Below are 16,500 nucleotides of genomic sequence, written 5' to 3'. Positions count from 1 at the left end.
CCCGCAAACTCGAATTGAATTAGATTTGAGTTTTTTTCTCCAAAAAAAACTAGAATGTCAGGAAGGCTGCAAACAACTTCAAATTTATCCCAGGACGTATTCCATTGGCAAAAACAGCAATTTGTTAGGTTTAAGGTGGCGAATAGCCGAAAAGTTCTTAAAGGGTCAGTGTATGATAAATCTCGAACATCAAAGCTTAAATCTAATTCTATCAATTCCCTAGTTGAATTTCACAGCTATAAAAAACTAACATTTGAATTCGAAATTTGAAAATTAGATAAATCTGCCCCTAAAAGTAAGCACAAAAGACTGGGCCCCGTGAAGGTAGGATTTCTGTGTAAAAGTTGTATTAACACACTATGCAATAAAAACAGTTGAGGTCACTTTTCCATACTGATCAAGAACAGAGATCAAGATTTTTTTTTATTAAGATCATTTCAGAAAATGTGCTTTTTTGAAATCTTTTTTTTTTTTTTTTAAATACCCAGCATAAAAAGAATATTTGTTTACATTGGCAAATGTTACCTTAGAAATGTATACAATTTATAGTTTTCTTGTCATTAACACTGTCTCTACTATTATGGATTGTTAAAACTCTTAATATTTCCCCTTACTGGGCTCTTAGTTATTTACAGACATATATTAAAATGGGAAAAAAAAAGATAGTAATAAAGCTAAAATAAAAAAATACATTTGTAAAACTTCATAATTCAATGCTAACTTATCCGACAGTGAAACCAGTAAAACAGTACTATACAATATATGTAATTGATTTGAGAGACAATGGCAGAAGGGGAAGGAGATTATTACCCAACCAGTGGTGTAGAATGGGTTCTCAGTTCAGTAGTACAGAAGTTGGGGATGTTAAGAACATGCAGTTATTTATTTTGTAATGTATGACTCTACTTAGAGCAGCCATGTTTTCATGTGGCCCCTTCTACATAAAAGCACCTTTTGTTGCACTGTAGTAGAAAAATGTGACATTGTCACCATAGATATGTAATGCAGCTCTTAAGATGGTAAAGGGGCTGAGTATCTAGCAGTCTTTAGAAAAGTGGTCAGTAAAGAACTCAGTGACTAGTTAAAGAGGTATAGCTAAATGGATTTCTTAACCACTTGGTATAAAGAAGCAAAATCCAGGATGAGACACAGAGTGGAAACTTGGCTCTCTAGATCTGTATCCAACATAGATTTGCTTATTTTCTAAAGGTGGCCATACACGGGCAGATATCGGCCCTTTAGACCGATTCAGCAGCTTATCTGGCCATGTGTGGGGGCTCCCGATGGGTCCTCCCGATCGATATCAGGCCAAAAGTCGTCCAGATATCGATCTGTCAAGTTTAATTTTTTCTACTATCCAGGACTGCATCGGCTAGTTGATGTGGTCCTGCGACCCATTCCCAGCATTGTAATCCAATCGTTCGGATTCACCCAATATCGCACAGCCGTTAGTGGGCATATCGGGTTAAGATCCACTTGTTTGGCGACCTTGCCAAACGAGTGGATCTAATAGTGTATGGCCACCTTTAGGCATAGCCAAATAATAAAAGACTGAGAAGTTGACAAGGTTATTCCGAGTAAACACAGAAGAGTATTTGGTACAGATAGACATGTGAAGTGAAGAAGAACTCCTATGAGTTGCTTGGTGCTCTACAGGGTGAGCTCTGAAACAAAGGCTGGCTAGGTGGCATAGCTGCTCAAAGTAAACATCAGACCTTATATACCTATTGGGTTTAACAACGTGACTCCAGCTTGGCCCAAAAACACACAACCGACATTCCACTAAAGTACAGTTTCTGTTGGAGAAGAAGCAGCTGCCAGCACGGCGTTGATGTCACTATGAATGACTGCCCCTTCCAGAGCTTTCACATTTGAATTGGTTCTGGCTCTCGCTCATCTAATAAATTTAGTAGCATTGAGAAGCTGTCCTTCACAGCCTCCATGTTATCCACTGATGTTGGCTGCAGAATCCAACGCTTTCCACGTGCAAGTGGTTCAAGTTCAAAATACTTCTTGATCTGAAAAAAAAGAGAAATATAAAAATGTATCAATAAAATGTCTGAAATATCTCATATTTTTATGATGTAAGATCTAAAAGTGTTGCTTGAAACACAGACACCAGGTTCATATTCAGATGTTAGAGGTTCTCAACTTAAGTTCCACCCAATCACATATCCTATACTAATTTCCCAGTCATTAAAGTTTAAGATTTGCATGGATGCTGTGTAAGCTAGTGCTCACTCACCAGGGCTTAAAGAAAATGAAGTCAACATTTATCAAAATTACTTTCTGAAAGTCAAAGTATTGCATAGTGTTTAATTACCATTTTCATATCACTCCTTAAAAACAACCCCAAATTGGTCAGCCTTTCTTTATAACTGATATCTCCTATAGCCTCTATTTGCTCTTCTTTAAACTCTATCTCAATAATGCTATCTATTGTGTCTTGCTGTCCCATGCTGCTGCAGACTACAATTGCACGCTGCTGCTCAGATTATTCTCAATACTGTAAGTACTCCTAGGTCCTTCTTCATCAAGGTTTCACATATCTTAGAGGTATTAAGGGAATAAGTAGCCTGCAAACCTTAAAAGTGCATAACCCTAAATATCAACACTGAACTGGAATTACATCAGCTTAATGACAAACTATTGGTACAATAATAGTGAATTACACAAATTAGAAATAATAGATTGGTACAATTGAAGGTCTTTAAGCAATTGTGGGTGTCTACCTTAAAGGGATACTGTCATGGGAAAACAGATTTTTTCTCAAAACACATCAGTTAATCGTGCTGCTCCAGCAGAATTCTGCACTGCAATCCATTTCTTAAAAGAGCAAATAGATTTTGTTATATTCAATTTTGAAATCTGACATGGGGTTAGACATATTGTCAATTTCCCAGCTTCCCCCAGTCATGTCACTTGTGCTCTGATAAACTTCAATCACACTTTGCTGCTGTACTGCAAGTTGGAGTGATATCACCCCTTCCCACCCCCCCCCCCCAGCAGCCTAACAACAGAACAATGGGAAGGTAACGAGCTCCGTTGCTCTGTTGAGAAATGGATTTCAGTGCAGAATTCTGCTGGAGCAGCACTATAAACTGTGTTTTGGAAAAAACTAGGGATGCACCGAATCCACTATTTTGGATTCGGCCGAACTCCCGAATCCTTTGGGAAAGATTTGGCCGAATACCGAACCGAATCCTAATTTGCATATGCAAATTAGGGGTGGGAAGGGGAAAAATGTTTTTTACTTCCTTGTTTTGTAACAAAAAGGCATGCGATTACCCTCTCCATCCCTAATTTGCATATGCAAATTAGGGTTCGGATTCGGTTCGGCCATGCAGAAGGCCAAATCCGAATCCTGCTGAAAAACGCCGAATCCTGGCCAAATCCCGAACCGAATCCTGGATTCGGTGCATCCCTGGAAAAAACATGGTATTCCATGACAGTATCCCTTTGAATATCATGCCAATCACTAACAAGTTATTTGGGCTAAGCCTTCTATTCAGCTACAATGCAAGTCCCGTAACTTGCTTCTCTACTTTATATACTGAAAAAAATAATTAAGAACATCAACTGCATTACTTTTCATTTAAGGTAGGTCTTTAATACTTTTTACAACTCCTTCCTAAGGCAATAAATTGAGTAGAATGAAAATGTAATTTAATGTAATCATGAAATGTATTTTTTTGGAAAGTAATAGATATGAGTTAGAACATTGATTTATACTGGACCCAGATCAGTCACAAATTATTGGAATGTGCTGTAAACATAATAACTCTCCCATACTCATCATACATATAACTGCCTTAGGCTCCCCTATTTGCAACCCCACTAAAGACAGCTCTGTTTCCACTGCTAAACACCACTCAAGTTCCAATTTGTTTAACACCTGTTTGGCATTTCCATCATATTTTTATTGTCCTTGTATCAATCTGTAATTCAAAGTAAGTTAATATAACAATTGCTAACATACCAGCAAATAGCCGTTGCCCGAACAGAGTTTAGTTTGCACATTCTTTTGTCATATGAGTATTTTCTTAAGGAATATTGGCTTTCCACACTCCTACCAAAATAGCCACAAGTATGCAAAAAATATTCTAACACTTAAATGTGCAATATCTTTCACTGGCTGAGGCATGTTTAAAGGAAATTTGTTTGCTTAGTTATCTAATTAAAAATTACATACTTAAATTATGATGAAATAAGGTAGGGGAAAACAAATCTAGTTTATGTCAGCATACATATTTCAAGACTAAAGTCATAAATATATACCTTAAAGGAGAATTCAACCCTAAAGTTAAAAAAAAAACCCTACCCAACATAGACCCCCTCCCTCCTACCCCCAGCCTCAGTGTTACCCCGGGCAAATGCCCCTAAACTTTTACTTATCCCTCGGTGAAGATTCAGGCGCCTGCGCAGTTGGAGCAAATTTCTGTTTTGCGACAACTGCACATGCAACGAAACTCACTAAAATTGCTGAAGTGCCGGTCTCTTTCCGAAGATTACCAAAGCGGCTGAAGATGGCGCCCGTGAACTCCAATGCCTGAATCTGCACCGAGGGGTAGGTAAAACTTTAGGGGCGTTTGCCCGGGGTAACACTGAGGCTGGGGTTAGGAGGGAGAAGGGTCAATGTAGGGTGGGGCGGGGGTTATATTTTTAACTTTAGGGTTTAGTTCTCCTTTAAAAATGCATATACAGTTAGGTCCATAAACATTTGGATAGACAACTTTTATTTTCTAATTTTGGTTCTGTACATTACAACAATGAATTTTAAATTAAACAACTCAGATGCAGTTGAACTGCAGACTTTCAGCTTTAATTCAGTGGGTTGAACAAAAAGACTGAATAAAAATGTGAGGAACTAAAGCCTTTTTTTTTTTTTTTAAACAATCACTTCATTTCAGGGGCTCAAAAGTAATTGGACATTTGACTCAAAGGCTATTTCATGGGCAGGTGTGGGCAATTCCTTCGTTATGTCATTATCAATGAAGCAGATAAAAGCCCTGGAGTTGATTTGGGGGGGGTGCTTGTATGTGGAAGATTTAGCTGTGAACAGACAACATGCGGTCAAAGGAGCTCTCCATGCAGGTGAAACAAGCCATCCTTAAGCTGCAAAAACAGAAAAAGACCATCTGAGAAATTGCTATAATATTAGGAGTGGCAAAATCTACAGTTTGGTACATTCTGAGAAAGAAAGAAATCACTGGTGAACTCCTAGAAAAGACCTAGACATCCATGGAAGACAACAGTGGTGGATGATCACAGAATCATTTCCATGGTGAAGAGAAACCCCTTCACAACAGCCAAACAAGTGAACAACAATCTCCAGGAGGTAGAGCATCCATATCCAAGTCTACCATAAAGAGAAGACTGCATGAAAGTAAATACAGAGGGTGCACTGCAAGGTGCAAGCCACTCATAAACATCAAGAATACAAAGACTAGATTGGACTTTGCTAAAAAAAAAAAAAAAACATCTAAAAAAGCCAGCACAGTTGTGGAAAAACATTCTTTGGAGAGATGAAACCAAGATCAACCTCTACAAGAAGAAAAAAGTATGGAGATGGGGTGGAACAGGTCATAATCCAAAGCATACCACATCATCTATAAAACATGGCAGAGGCAGTGTGATGGCTTGGGTGTGCATGGCTGCACTGGGACACTAGTGTTTATCCATGATGTGACACAGGACAGAAGCAGCCGAATTAATTCTGAGGTGTTCAGAGACACTGTCTGCTCAAATCCAGCTAAATGCAGTCAAATTGATTGGGAGGCGTTTCATAATGACCCAAAACATAGAGCCAAAGCAACCCAGGAGTTTATTAAAGCAAAGAAGTGGAATATTCTTGAATGGCCAAGTCAGTCACCTGATCTGAACCCAATTGAGCTGCATTTCACTTGTTGAAGACTAAACGTTGAACAGAAAGGCCCACAAACAAACAACAACTGAAAGCCGCTGAAGTAAAGGCCTGGCAGAGCATTAAAAAGAAGGAAACCCAGAATCTGGTGATGTCCATGAGTTCAAGACTTCAGACTGTCATTGCCAGCAAAGGGTTTTTAACCAAGTATTAGAAATGAACATTTTATCAGTTTTTTAATTTGTCCAATTACTTTTGAGCCCCTGAAATGAAGTGATTGTGTTAAAAAAATAAAAAAGTTCCTCACATTTGTATGCAATCTTGTTGGTCAACCCACTGAATTAAAGCTGAAAGTCTGCAGTTCAACTGCATCTGTGTTGTTTCATTTAAAATTCATTGTGTACAGAACCAAAATTAGAAAAAAAAGTTGTCTGTCCAAATATTTATGGACCTAACTGTATAAGACAAAAAAATAGGCAAACTTACAAGAATGTGGTGAATATAATTTTACAATGCATTTCTTCCAACAAGCATATATGACTCTACACACAGTGCAATTATTAGTAGGCACAATTTGAGAAGAGAATTGAGAATTGGTGTATTCTTAGGGATGTTGGTTGTGTTTAGCCAAAACATGAAGCATCTATTGTGAATACATGTCTATTTTTTAAGGTAGCAAGTGCTTATATATCAATTTTAATTACTCAGTCTTTACTATCATGCTCAGTAAAAGCAAAATTAAGCAAGACATACCAACAAACAGATGTAAGTTATAGGGGGATCTTCACAGCCTGTAGTATGCTGCTGAAAACTGGTCATGGCCCAATTGACAAAGTGGGTGTGAACTTGTAATGACATCACCAAATAGTGTTCTGGGTATGCGAAATGAAGAAACAGTGGGGAAATCTTAAAAATTGGTAGACTGCCTTCCAATGCTGCAGGGAGAGGGAACTTAAACCACGTAACTCCATTGGAATCCAGGAAAGTTGACCTGTATGCTATGCTACCATCTACAGTTTTATCTCATCTGTGAATGAGTGTAAAATCTTACAAATTCCAGCAAGGTATAGAAACTATGAAAATCCACAGAAAAGACAAATTATTAGGTCAAGGAAATTTTATTTAATTGAACAGTTCACGGAGCAAAATATTTACTGTTTAATCATTTGTATTACTTATCTACATTCAACATTAGTCCGATTAGTCATTAATCAGAGGAGGTTTCTATTGTTTAAAGGAACCATCTGTAATTGTAAGAATGCATAAATCACTGCATTTTTATATAAACTTCTAGTTTCTCATTGATAAGATGCATTAAATTACTGAAAAATGAGGGTTACTATTCTTTTCAATAAAATCTATTTGTTTGCTGGTTGTGATTGACCACCAAAGCTGCTAAAATAACAGCTATACAATCATTTTAGCAAAACAAATATGTCTCGGCTAATGTACGTCCCAAGGTGTTATGCTGAAAAGAACATAAATGGATAAACCACTTTCTGATCTATATCATTCTTTATTACAGACAGTATTTTTAAATCATGGGTTTATACAAAAATATTGCATACAGGATTAAATAATGTCAAGAAATTTCAAGCAAATTTCATCAAACGAAACAGTGCCATTTAAATAAAATATGTTGAGAAAAGCTGCAGATTTGGGCAACTATGACGCATTGCCTTGGCATGTTGTTGTACACATAAAGTCGCATCATATCTGGAAAAAGCTTAAGGATAGCCAGGGATAAAGTGACCTGCTGGGATGCTGACATAGGCCAGATTAAATAAATCTGTATTTTATGGTTTTTGGAAACAGGTACCATCTCTTTGGGGGTATAAATCACTTTCCTTGAATAAATCGCTTTGTTTCATTTAATCTCTGGAACCAATACAGAAAAAAAGAACAATAAAAATGTATGTTAATAAAAAAAACAAAAATTCAAGAACGAGACTGAGAAAACTTTTTTACTTCGTTGATCATTTATTGTGGAAGTTTGGATGAAGCTCTCAAGAAAAGTGTAGCAAACCTATCCCCTATATTTGGAGGGACGATTTTCAACAAAGAAAGCATCTCTTTTTTATATCTATATATATTTATATATCTCTTTTATATCCTGAGGCATTTGGAAGAATCTAGAATAGAATCCTGAATTGGGTGCATCTATACAGAAATGTAGCGACATGAAAAGTAATAACACATCACCCAAAATTTTGGAAATAAAAAGAGGGACATAGCTGCACATAGCGCAGCAAAATCTTTTTGACCACACTTTTTTTGTGGCCACACCCCCTAATTACCATGTTCATTTTACAAAATTTTTAATTTTTATCATCTTGCTGATGTGTGTTATGTTCCAGAAGATATTTCCAACATTAAAGGGGTTATCTATTAATGGTCGATTTGTGTTTTTTCTGAAAAAAATTAGTTTTTGAGAGTAGTTTTCAGTAAAAACTCAAATTTTCGGTTAAAAAAACAAAAACTTTCATTTTTTTTAGATTTATTACGCCTCAAAGCTGGAGATAGCTAAAACCTGTCAATGTCCTGTCAATGTCATGTAGAATTCAATGGAAGAGGTCCTTCAACCATTTGAAGATGTTTGTAGCCTTCATGATGTTCAGGTTTTTTCCAGTGATTTTCACTTGAAAACTAGTTAAATTCAAGTTCAAGATTAATAAAACCTCACAAACTCGTCCTTCGATATACAACCCCCTAAAATGGTAGGGTATATGGGCACATGATAACTCTTTACTCTGTCATCAGGCTTGTGTCTAATTCCTACTTACCTGCCTATTTAAAAATATTTACATAAAGGCTACCACCTTCTGATTTATTGAAGAACTAAAATAATAGGAAACACTCCAAGCAATCGTCACATTCCTGTGTAAAGGAAATAAAGGAATCACGTCCAGCTCAGTTCAAAACAGACTTTAGTCACTTGTTTTCAACTGGTGCTGAAATGTCACTTCAAACGTACTTCGACCTGAGGAAAAGCTTCCGGGCCAAGAAAAAACGACAAGGAGGAGGGTGAAAGGAAAAGGAATGCAAGAGATGTTGGGAAGAAAGAAAGAAAGAAAGAAAGAAAGAAAGAAAGAAAGAAAGAAAGAAAGAAAGAAAGAAAGAAAGAAAGAAAGAAAGAAAGAAAGAAAGAAAGAAAGAAAGAAAGAAAGAAAGATTGAAGAAGATGTTTGAAACATTAGATTCTTCCTAGGGGAAGATTTACAAAACTTACCATGACAGTTTGGGTGGTTTTCAAGAAAAGCATTTGAAACCTGAGAATATTTCATGCATTTCTGAACAAAGAATAGTTTCATATTAAAAGCACAGAGAAGGCGACATTGAGAGCATCACTTGAGTTCACTCTACTACAGTAAATATAATTATAATGTTAAAATATTTAATTATATTTTTTACAGTTTGCAGAGGCTGCCAAAGAAACAATATGACATCAGACATCCGTGTATGATTTATCTAGGGCTTTAGACATGGCAATACTAAAAATGTGGACTAGTGAAAGAAATAAAATGTAAATAGAATAAGCAGAGCTTAACATTGCAACTCCTCCAGATCACAATCTCTCTGCTATGCTTCACAACCCACTATCCACTCTTAACAGTTTTAAGACCCATGATCAACTGTGCTGTAAAACTTTTATGTTCTTTCCTGAAAAAGTGAAAACACGGATTGAAAATCTTATTGAAAATTACATTTTAATCTGAATTACCTTTCAGGCACATTAAATTATTACGTTGGATTGTTAAAGTAACAATCTTTAATTCAGCATAGCTTTTGGAGCTCCTTCAGGTTCACCAAAAATTGAAATTGTATGATTACTCTTCTGTCTCTTCCATGTTAAAGGTATAAAAATAAAAACTAGGTAAATAGATAGACTGTGCAAAATGAAAAATGTTTTCAATATACAGTAGTTAGACAAAAAAAATAATCTGTAAAGGCTGGAGTGACTGGATGTGTATCATAATAGCCAGAACACGACTTCCTGCTTTGCAGCTCTCTTGGTTTCCACTGATTGGTTACCAGGCAGTAACCAATCAGTGACTTGAGGGGGGGAGGTCACATGGGTCAAAACTGTTGCTTTTGAATCTGAGCTGAATGCCGAGGATCAATTGCAAACTTACTGAACAGTTATGTCCCATGTGGCCCCCCTTCAAGTCGCTGACTAACTCAGAGTTAGAGAGCTGAAAAGCAGGAAGTAGTGTGTTGTTATGTTAGACATCCAGTCACTCCAGCCTTTATAGATGACATTTTTGGCTTTATTTTCAAAAATGGAATGCGCAATGCGAATTTGCAAAAAACTGAAAGAAGTGCACAGAAGTGCAATATTTTAGCATTTAGAAAAAAGCATGGCTAATACAAACAATTGTCAAAAATATGCCTATAACTGACCCCCACTGTTATTTTATTGTAGGTGAGGTATTTATTTTTCATGTTTTTACACCTGGTATTTTCTTTTTCTGGGGAGAACACTGCGGGGCACATTTACTTAGCTCAAGTGAAGGAATAGAATAAAAAAAAAATACTTCGAATTTCAAATGTTTTTTTTGGCTACTTCAAATCGAACGATTCCAACTAAAAATCGTTTGACTATTCGACCATTCGATAGTCGAAGTACTGTCTCTTTAAAAAAACTTCGACCCCCTACTTCGCCACCTAAAACCTACCGAGCATCAATGTTAGCCTATGGGGAAGGTCCCCATAGGCTTTCCTAGGTTTTTTTAATTGTTCGATCGATGGATTAAAATCCTTCGAATCGTTCGATCCAGCGATTTTACCTTCGATCGTACGAACGAATGAAATGCGGTAAATCCTTTGACTTCAATATTCGAAGTCGAAGGATTTTACTTCGACGGTCGAATATCGAGGGTTAATTAACCCTCGATATTCGACCCTAAGTAAATGTGCCCCTGCATGTTACAGCAGGATCTTTCCATGTCAGAAGATCAACAGACTCTTGTATCTCCAGAAAAGGGAGACATTTTGGATACATACATTGCAAACTTTGCACCCTAATGTATTAAACAGAGAGTATGATCTGGTTGTACTTATTTAAAGAATATACACACACTCATACATACTGTATTTTAAGAGTCAGACCCTAAAGCTCAGGCAACCAACAGAAGCCCAAAGCGTGTGCAGTGAACCAGCAGAAAAGATGGAGAATGCCCATGGACATCTTCATAGTTAGTCCACTTCTGTGGATGGTCTATCAAAATGCAAGGGGCAACATTTTTAGCCCAATGCTTTGTTGAAAGAAGGTAGCATTATATACATGCAAAACCACCTGATCTAGGCACATCTCCAAAACTGAACTACTAGTAATCCACTGTGCTTAACAGGGATGAATGTGTAGCTGCTGAGAAAAACCAACTGTTAACTGGAACCTGGACGATCTCTGCTGCCTTCATTGGTACGCAACAAAAACATTTTAATTGTCTAATTGTTTTAATTTTCCTTTTGAGCATTCAGCGTCAACCTCATGGATATTTCACATTTTCCCCTTCATCATAGATACAGTTTCTACAGAGCTTACATTTTAATGCCCAACATTTATGGGAAACCGCATAACTTATCAGAAAGGAAACAACGCATTATTTCTTGCGATGCATGCAATTTAATTCTGGCGTCACAAGTGTGAAATAACCTTTAAATTCATAAACATAAAACCTTAACCCAAAGGACAAAAAAAATGAATGGATTTTCCCTGTGCCTTCGTACACAAATCCCAGTAATATAAATAGTAACATATAAAATATATTTAAAAATGATTAAAAAATGAGTAGGTGCAGCCTTGGTTTGTACAGCACACAGAAATGAAATAAAAGAACAATTGAGAATGATAAAGAGTGAAAGTTAACTGTGCTCGCATCAGACACAGACAATTATTCTGTCTGAAACACAGACTCATAAAAGTATCAGTTACTTGTAAAATGGTCTGCTACACACGAGTAACATGTTGTTTAAGTGGTTTGTTTACAGACTAGATGCATTTACCATGAAATTGATTCTTTTAAGGTATATTTTTAAAACATGATACCAAGCAAAATGTGCCTTCTAAAAAAAAAAAAAGAGGCTGCTCTTATAATAAGCATAGTTATTTTCCCAAGGTGCAAGTTAACAGATCGTCGGCCATAAACTCAGAATTAGAACACTTTCTAAAATGATATTATTACCTACTATAATGAAGTTTTAGGGTTACAGGAACAAGCCTTTGACTACTTCACAATGTTTCGATTTAAATACTATGGCGGCTGTCTATAGATTAATGAATATTCAGATATCTGATATTTCGATATTAAAAAAAAAAAAGACAGGCAAGATGAATATAAAATATGTTTACGGTCATTATTATAGTTTGCAAAAGCCACAAATATTCCGAAACAACATCTTATTTACAGCTTTCTACAGAAATCTCAAGTGAAGTAGAAATAAAGGAAATAGTAAAAATGATGACATTTTAAAAATGGAGTCAGAATACATCTTCAGGTTTTGAAATGCCTTTACTATTTTATTTTTTTAGCTTTGAGAAGCAAGGTTTGCATGCGGTTGATTCAGGCTGCCCACTACTCTAACATGACGAGCTTTTCCATCCATCGTAATATCACAGGCACATGAACTTCTTTTATAAGCTCTATTATAATGGAGTGCTATTGTATGTCTGGCCATAGGATTATCCAGGAAATGCCTTACATGATTAAAAGCACGGCTAGGCATGACATTATAATGACATTTAACCAAGTTTTCTCACCACTGCACTTTGCCTCGACGTTAAGAGAGTTTGGTAGTCAAAGGTGACTTTAATCACACATCCGATTATCCCACAAACATTAACAAATTGAGAACCAGGCAAATTTCTTCAAATCAGCTCATAAACATGTTTATAATATAGGATTGTTTATATGGTGCTACTTGTGTTTGCAATTTGGATCATTTCATGCAAAATATTAACTGGAAGGGGAACATCAGCGGCAGTCAAAATTAAAAACAATAAAATGCGTTTAAACATTAAGGGGCTCTGTTATCAACATTTTAATTTGAGTTTTTATTGCAATTCGTGGTTTTTACCAGCATAATACATGAATTTGAGTTTCTGAAACACTTTTTCAGCAAAGAGTAAAAAAAACAAAAATAAAGATTCGGCATCTAGAAGCTGGAGAGTTCATGTAAGTCAATAGGAGTTATATAAACAAAATCTAGGGGGTTATTTATGAAAGTCCAAATGCCAAAAACGCTAATTTTTCAAGATTTATTACTCCCCAAAGGATGGAAAAATTCAGAATCCAAAAAAAATCCAGCATCTCAGACCTACCGAAGTTGTATATAGGTCAATGGGATAGGTCCCTATACAATTTGGACGTTTCTGTGGTCTGCGCTGGAATTAGGCAAAAATCCAAAAAAATTATGGGGAAAAAGCCTGAAAAAAAATTGAGCTATTTGGGGGAAAAACTCCAAAATAAATTGTACGATATGGATTTTCGCTCAATGTTTTGTTTGTCATCTGTTTGATTAAATTGTGCTTTTTAAATAATAAATAAGGTCCAATCGTGGATTCTAGTTTAGCCTGACTTTTTTTAATTAAAATACTAAAATTTGGATTTTGATAAATATGCCCCGAACTCTTCAATTCCAATTTGTGTTTAAGAAAATAAGTAAAAATTTGGTAGAATCATTGGAAATGATGGGTAGAATGTAATTTACTGTGTTTCTACATTTTTTAAGCAATCACATTTTTAAAATGCAAGTTTTGCAATAAATTTCCACGATTTCACGTTTTTCTGAATTATAAGTAAAAATATGATACATGACATGATAAAAGACAGAGGAGGAAGAAGGAGGTTTCTGACTCTGAGAGCTTAAATATGAGTCAGGAATACACCTGTGTTTTATATCCTGTATGGACAGAAAGGGGCATTATTTATTTTCACTACAAACTCAGAAAACATGAAAATCTTTATCTCGCTTGGGTTTTCCGTCATCAATTTCTTTTTCTAGGATCAGCCTTTGAAATGTTTTTTTTAAAAAAGCTCAGCGACTACATCCTGGTGAGATTTGTTTTTATCTTAAAAAACAGATTGTGGGGAAATAAAAGCAATAGATGCCTGAAAACATGATGGAGATGAAGATCTCTCTTGCAGTTTCTAACACTGTAAAACCTCAGGATCTAAATATAATAAATATGCCCCAAAATGTAAAAAAAAATGTAATTCATAATTTAAATACACACACACACAAATAATAAATATGCCCCAAAATGTAAAAAAAAATGTAATTCATAATTTAAATACACACACACAAATAATAAATATGCCCCAAAATGTAAAAAAAAAAAAATTTAATTTGTAATTTAAATATACACACACAATTGGACCAATTGATGTAATTTCACCACAGTGGCCTTTCTGTTTTATGTGACTGCTACCTATCGGTTTTTATTGCAGCTGCTGTAATGGAGACCATCTTAGCATCTTTAAATATGTGAGATATGGTAGGGCATATACTTGAATAAACATCATTTTCATAGGGATATAGAGCTCAGCATTAGGGTGACTTATAAAAGGTAATATTACAACCACAAAGTTCTAAAACCAAAAGGCAGTCAAAGTAATTTGACTTAATTGAAATAGTGTCAGCTTTCATACAAATGTAATTTCATTTTCATTGCACAACACACAGCTCACAATTACTATACAGGGAAACAATGGGTCTCTGCAGCCAAGGACTGTAGCAAACAGTAACTGGTGTCAGCTGCTTCACCCCAGAGCTGCTCCTATGATTTTTATATACATAACATCGGAGCAGGCCTACAAATGGATGAAGCAATATACAATCAAGCGTGAATTTTTGGCTAGGGACAATGCCACATGAGAGACGTTGCATGGTTTGAAGGTAAAATTAAATTTTCTTCTCATTTCTACAAATATGTAGTTAAATATGCTAGAGGTCAGAAAAAGTCAGTGTTTATATTATTTCTAATTTTTAAATTCCCGTACATGTTTTGCTTAAGGAATGTTTTCAAGATTCCAACTATTTCCCTCTACTGGAGGGCGATGGCAACTATGGACCAAAAAGGTTTAATGAAAATAAACAGACAAACAACACGCCAACTGTAACAAATATTGCACCAAAACAAGCAACCCCAAATTATTTTTATGGATTCCACTAATAGATAAAGAGTGTCATCCCTATTGAATGAATGGCCTCCCATGAAGTTCAGCTCAACTGGTGCATTGCCCAAATCTGTCCACTGTCCAGAGAGCAGGCTGGAGTGATGAGCCAGGCGTACAAGGTACATAGAGGTATTCCAGGGAGGGGTATAAATAGTTCTGATATACAAGGTAAGAGAAAGTCACCATATACAAAAAAACAATTACAATATAAGGCTTCTATCTCCCTTGTTCAGGAATATTGGAAATGCCAATACTGACCTTAGTAGGCTACCTATTGAATTGATACATAAAAATATGCAGGGAAAAATATTATGTGCACAAAATAATCCATTTATACAGTACAGATGCAATCAATAACACTTATATTTATTTTTTCCTTCTGTAATTAAAAAAGGACACATAAAATATTACTTTACACAGCTCCAAAAAAAGGCTTGGTGTGATTCACTATATTAATCAAGAGCTAGCAGATTAAGGAGATTGGGCATGACAAACGTTCCGTGATATATACCACATGTAGGCCGTACAGAACTTATTATTTTAAAAAAAAAAAAAGGAAATCTTTCATCGCTTTAAGATTATGTTATGCTATGCTTTCTTTAAACAAATTACAGAAGACGAGTAGAAGCAACCAGGCAAAGCTGGTAAATACCATAAGGCCATTCCAGAGGGTCTCATCACTTGGCTTTAGCTGATTTGTGGTTCAGTAATCAGACTTAATGCACAAATTATGACTTTTTGTTAAGAACTTCTACTGCCATAGTCTTTTATTTCAAGCATATCAGAAACAGGGGAGCTACGCTAAAGATTTCATCGCCCGACCAGGTTGCTAGGGCAGCAAAGAAGCTGATCCTAGTACCTTGAATTTTCAGTTGTTTAACTAGATATTTGGCTTTCTAGTGCAAGAGAGCACAATTGCACCCAATGTGGCCCTCCTGGACCCCCTACGGCACAGGAAAAGATAAGCACTGGGGGCACTAAAGTTGGCTCTTAAGGCCCCCATACACGGGCCGATAAAAGCTGCAGACAGACCGAGTCGGCAGCTTATTGGCCTGTGTGTGGGGCCATCCAACGTGATTCCCCGAAAGTCGGCCACATCTCGACCGGGTAGGTTAAAAAATCCCTTTGGATCATGGCTGCATCTGTGCGTTTATGCGGTCCCGCGATCAGACCACCCGTATCGGATGCATTATGATCGGATCAGCCCAATATCTCCCACCTCAATGTGGGCATATCGGGGAAAGATCCGCTCGTTTCTGGCCACCTTAGTGTCAGAGGCAACATTTTGAGTACTAAGGACAAAGCATATGATTGCTTAGCATGTAACTATCTATGTAATCTATTGAGTCTAGTTATCAAGTGCTATATTCATAATTAGGAGTGCTCTACCCTCATGATACCTGTGTAGGTTTCAGATGCGAAACTGGAATACCCTCGTTTGCTTTTTGGGTCAACTGA

The 16,500-nt window shown here is 36.3% G+C and overlaps 1 protein-coding gene across 4 annotated transcripts in view; it reads right to left on the bottom strand.

Moving 5' to 3' along the window:
- Positions 1–400: 400 nt before the first annotated feature.
- The window catches only part of arl15.L (ADP ribosylation factor like GTPase 15 L homeolog), a 179,053-nt gene continuing 162,953 nt past the window's right edge, over positions 401–16,500 (bottom strand). For 2 of the 4 annotated variants that reach the window (XM_041580783.1, XM_018245885.2), the window contains exon 5: positions 401–2,018. In XM_041580783.1, the coding sequence (XP_041436717.1) occupies positions 1,866–2,018 (153 nt within the window). In that variant the 3' untranslated portion in view covers positions 401–1,865. 4 annotated transcript variants of the gene reach the window in all.

Source organism: Xenopus laevis, chromosome 1L (genome assembly GCF_017654675.1).
Source record: "Xenopus laevis strain J_2021 chromosome 1L, Xenopus_laevis_v10.1, whole genome shotgun sequence".
Classification (NCBI taxonomy): domain Eukaryota; kingdom Metazoa; phylum Chordata; class Amphibia; order Anura; family Pipidae; genus Xenopus; species Xenopus laevis.
This window is presented reverse-complemented; position numbering and strand designations above follow the sequence as displayed.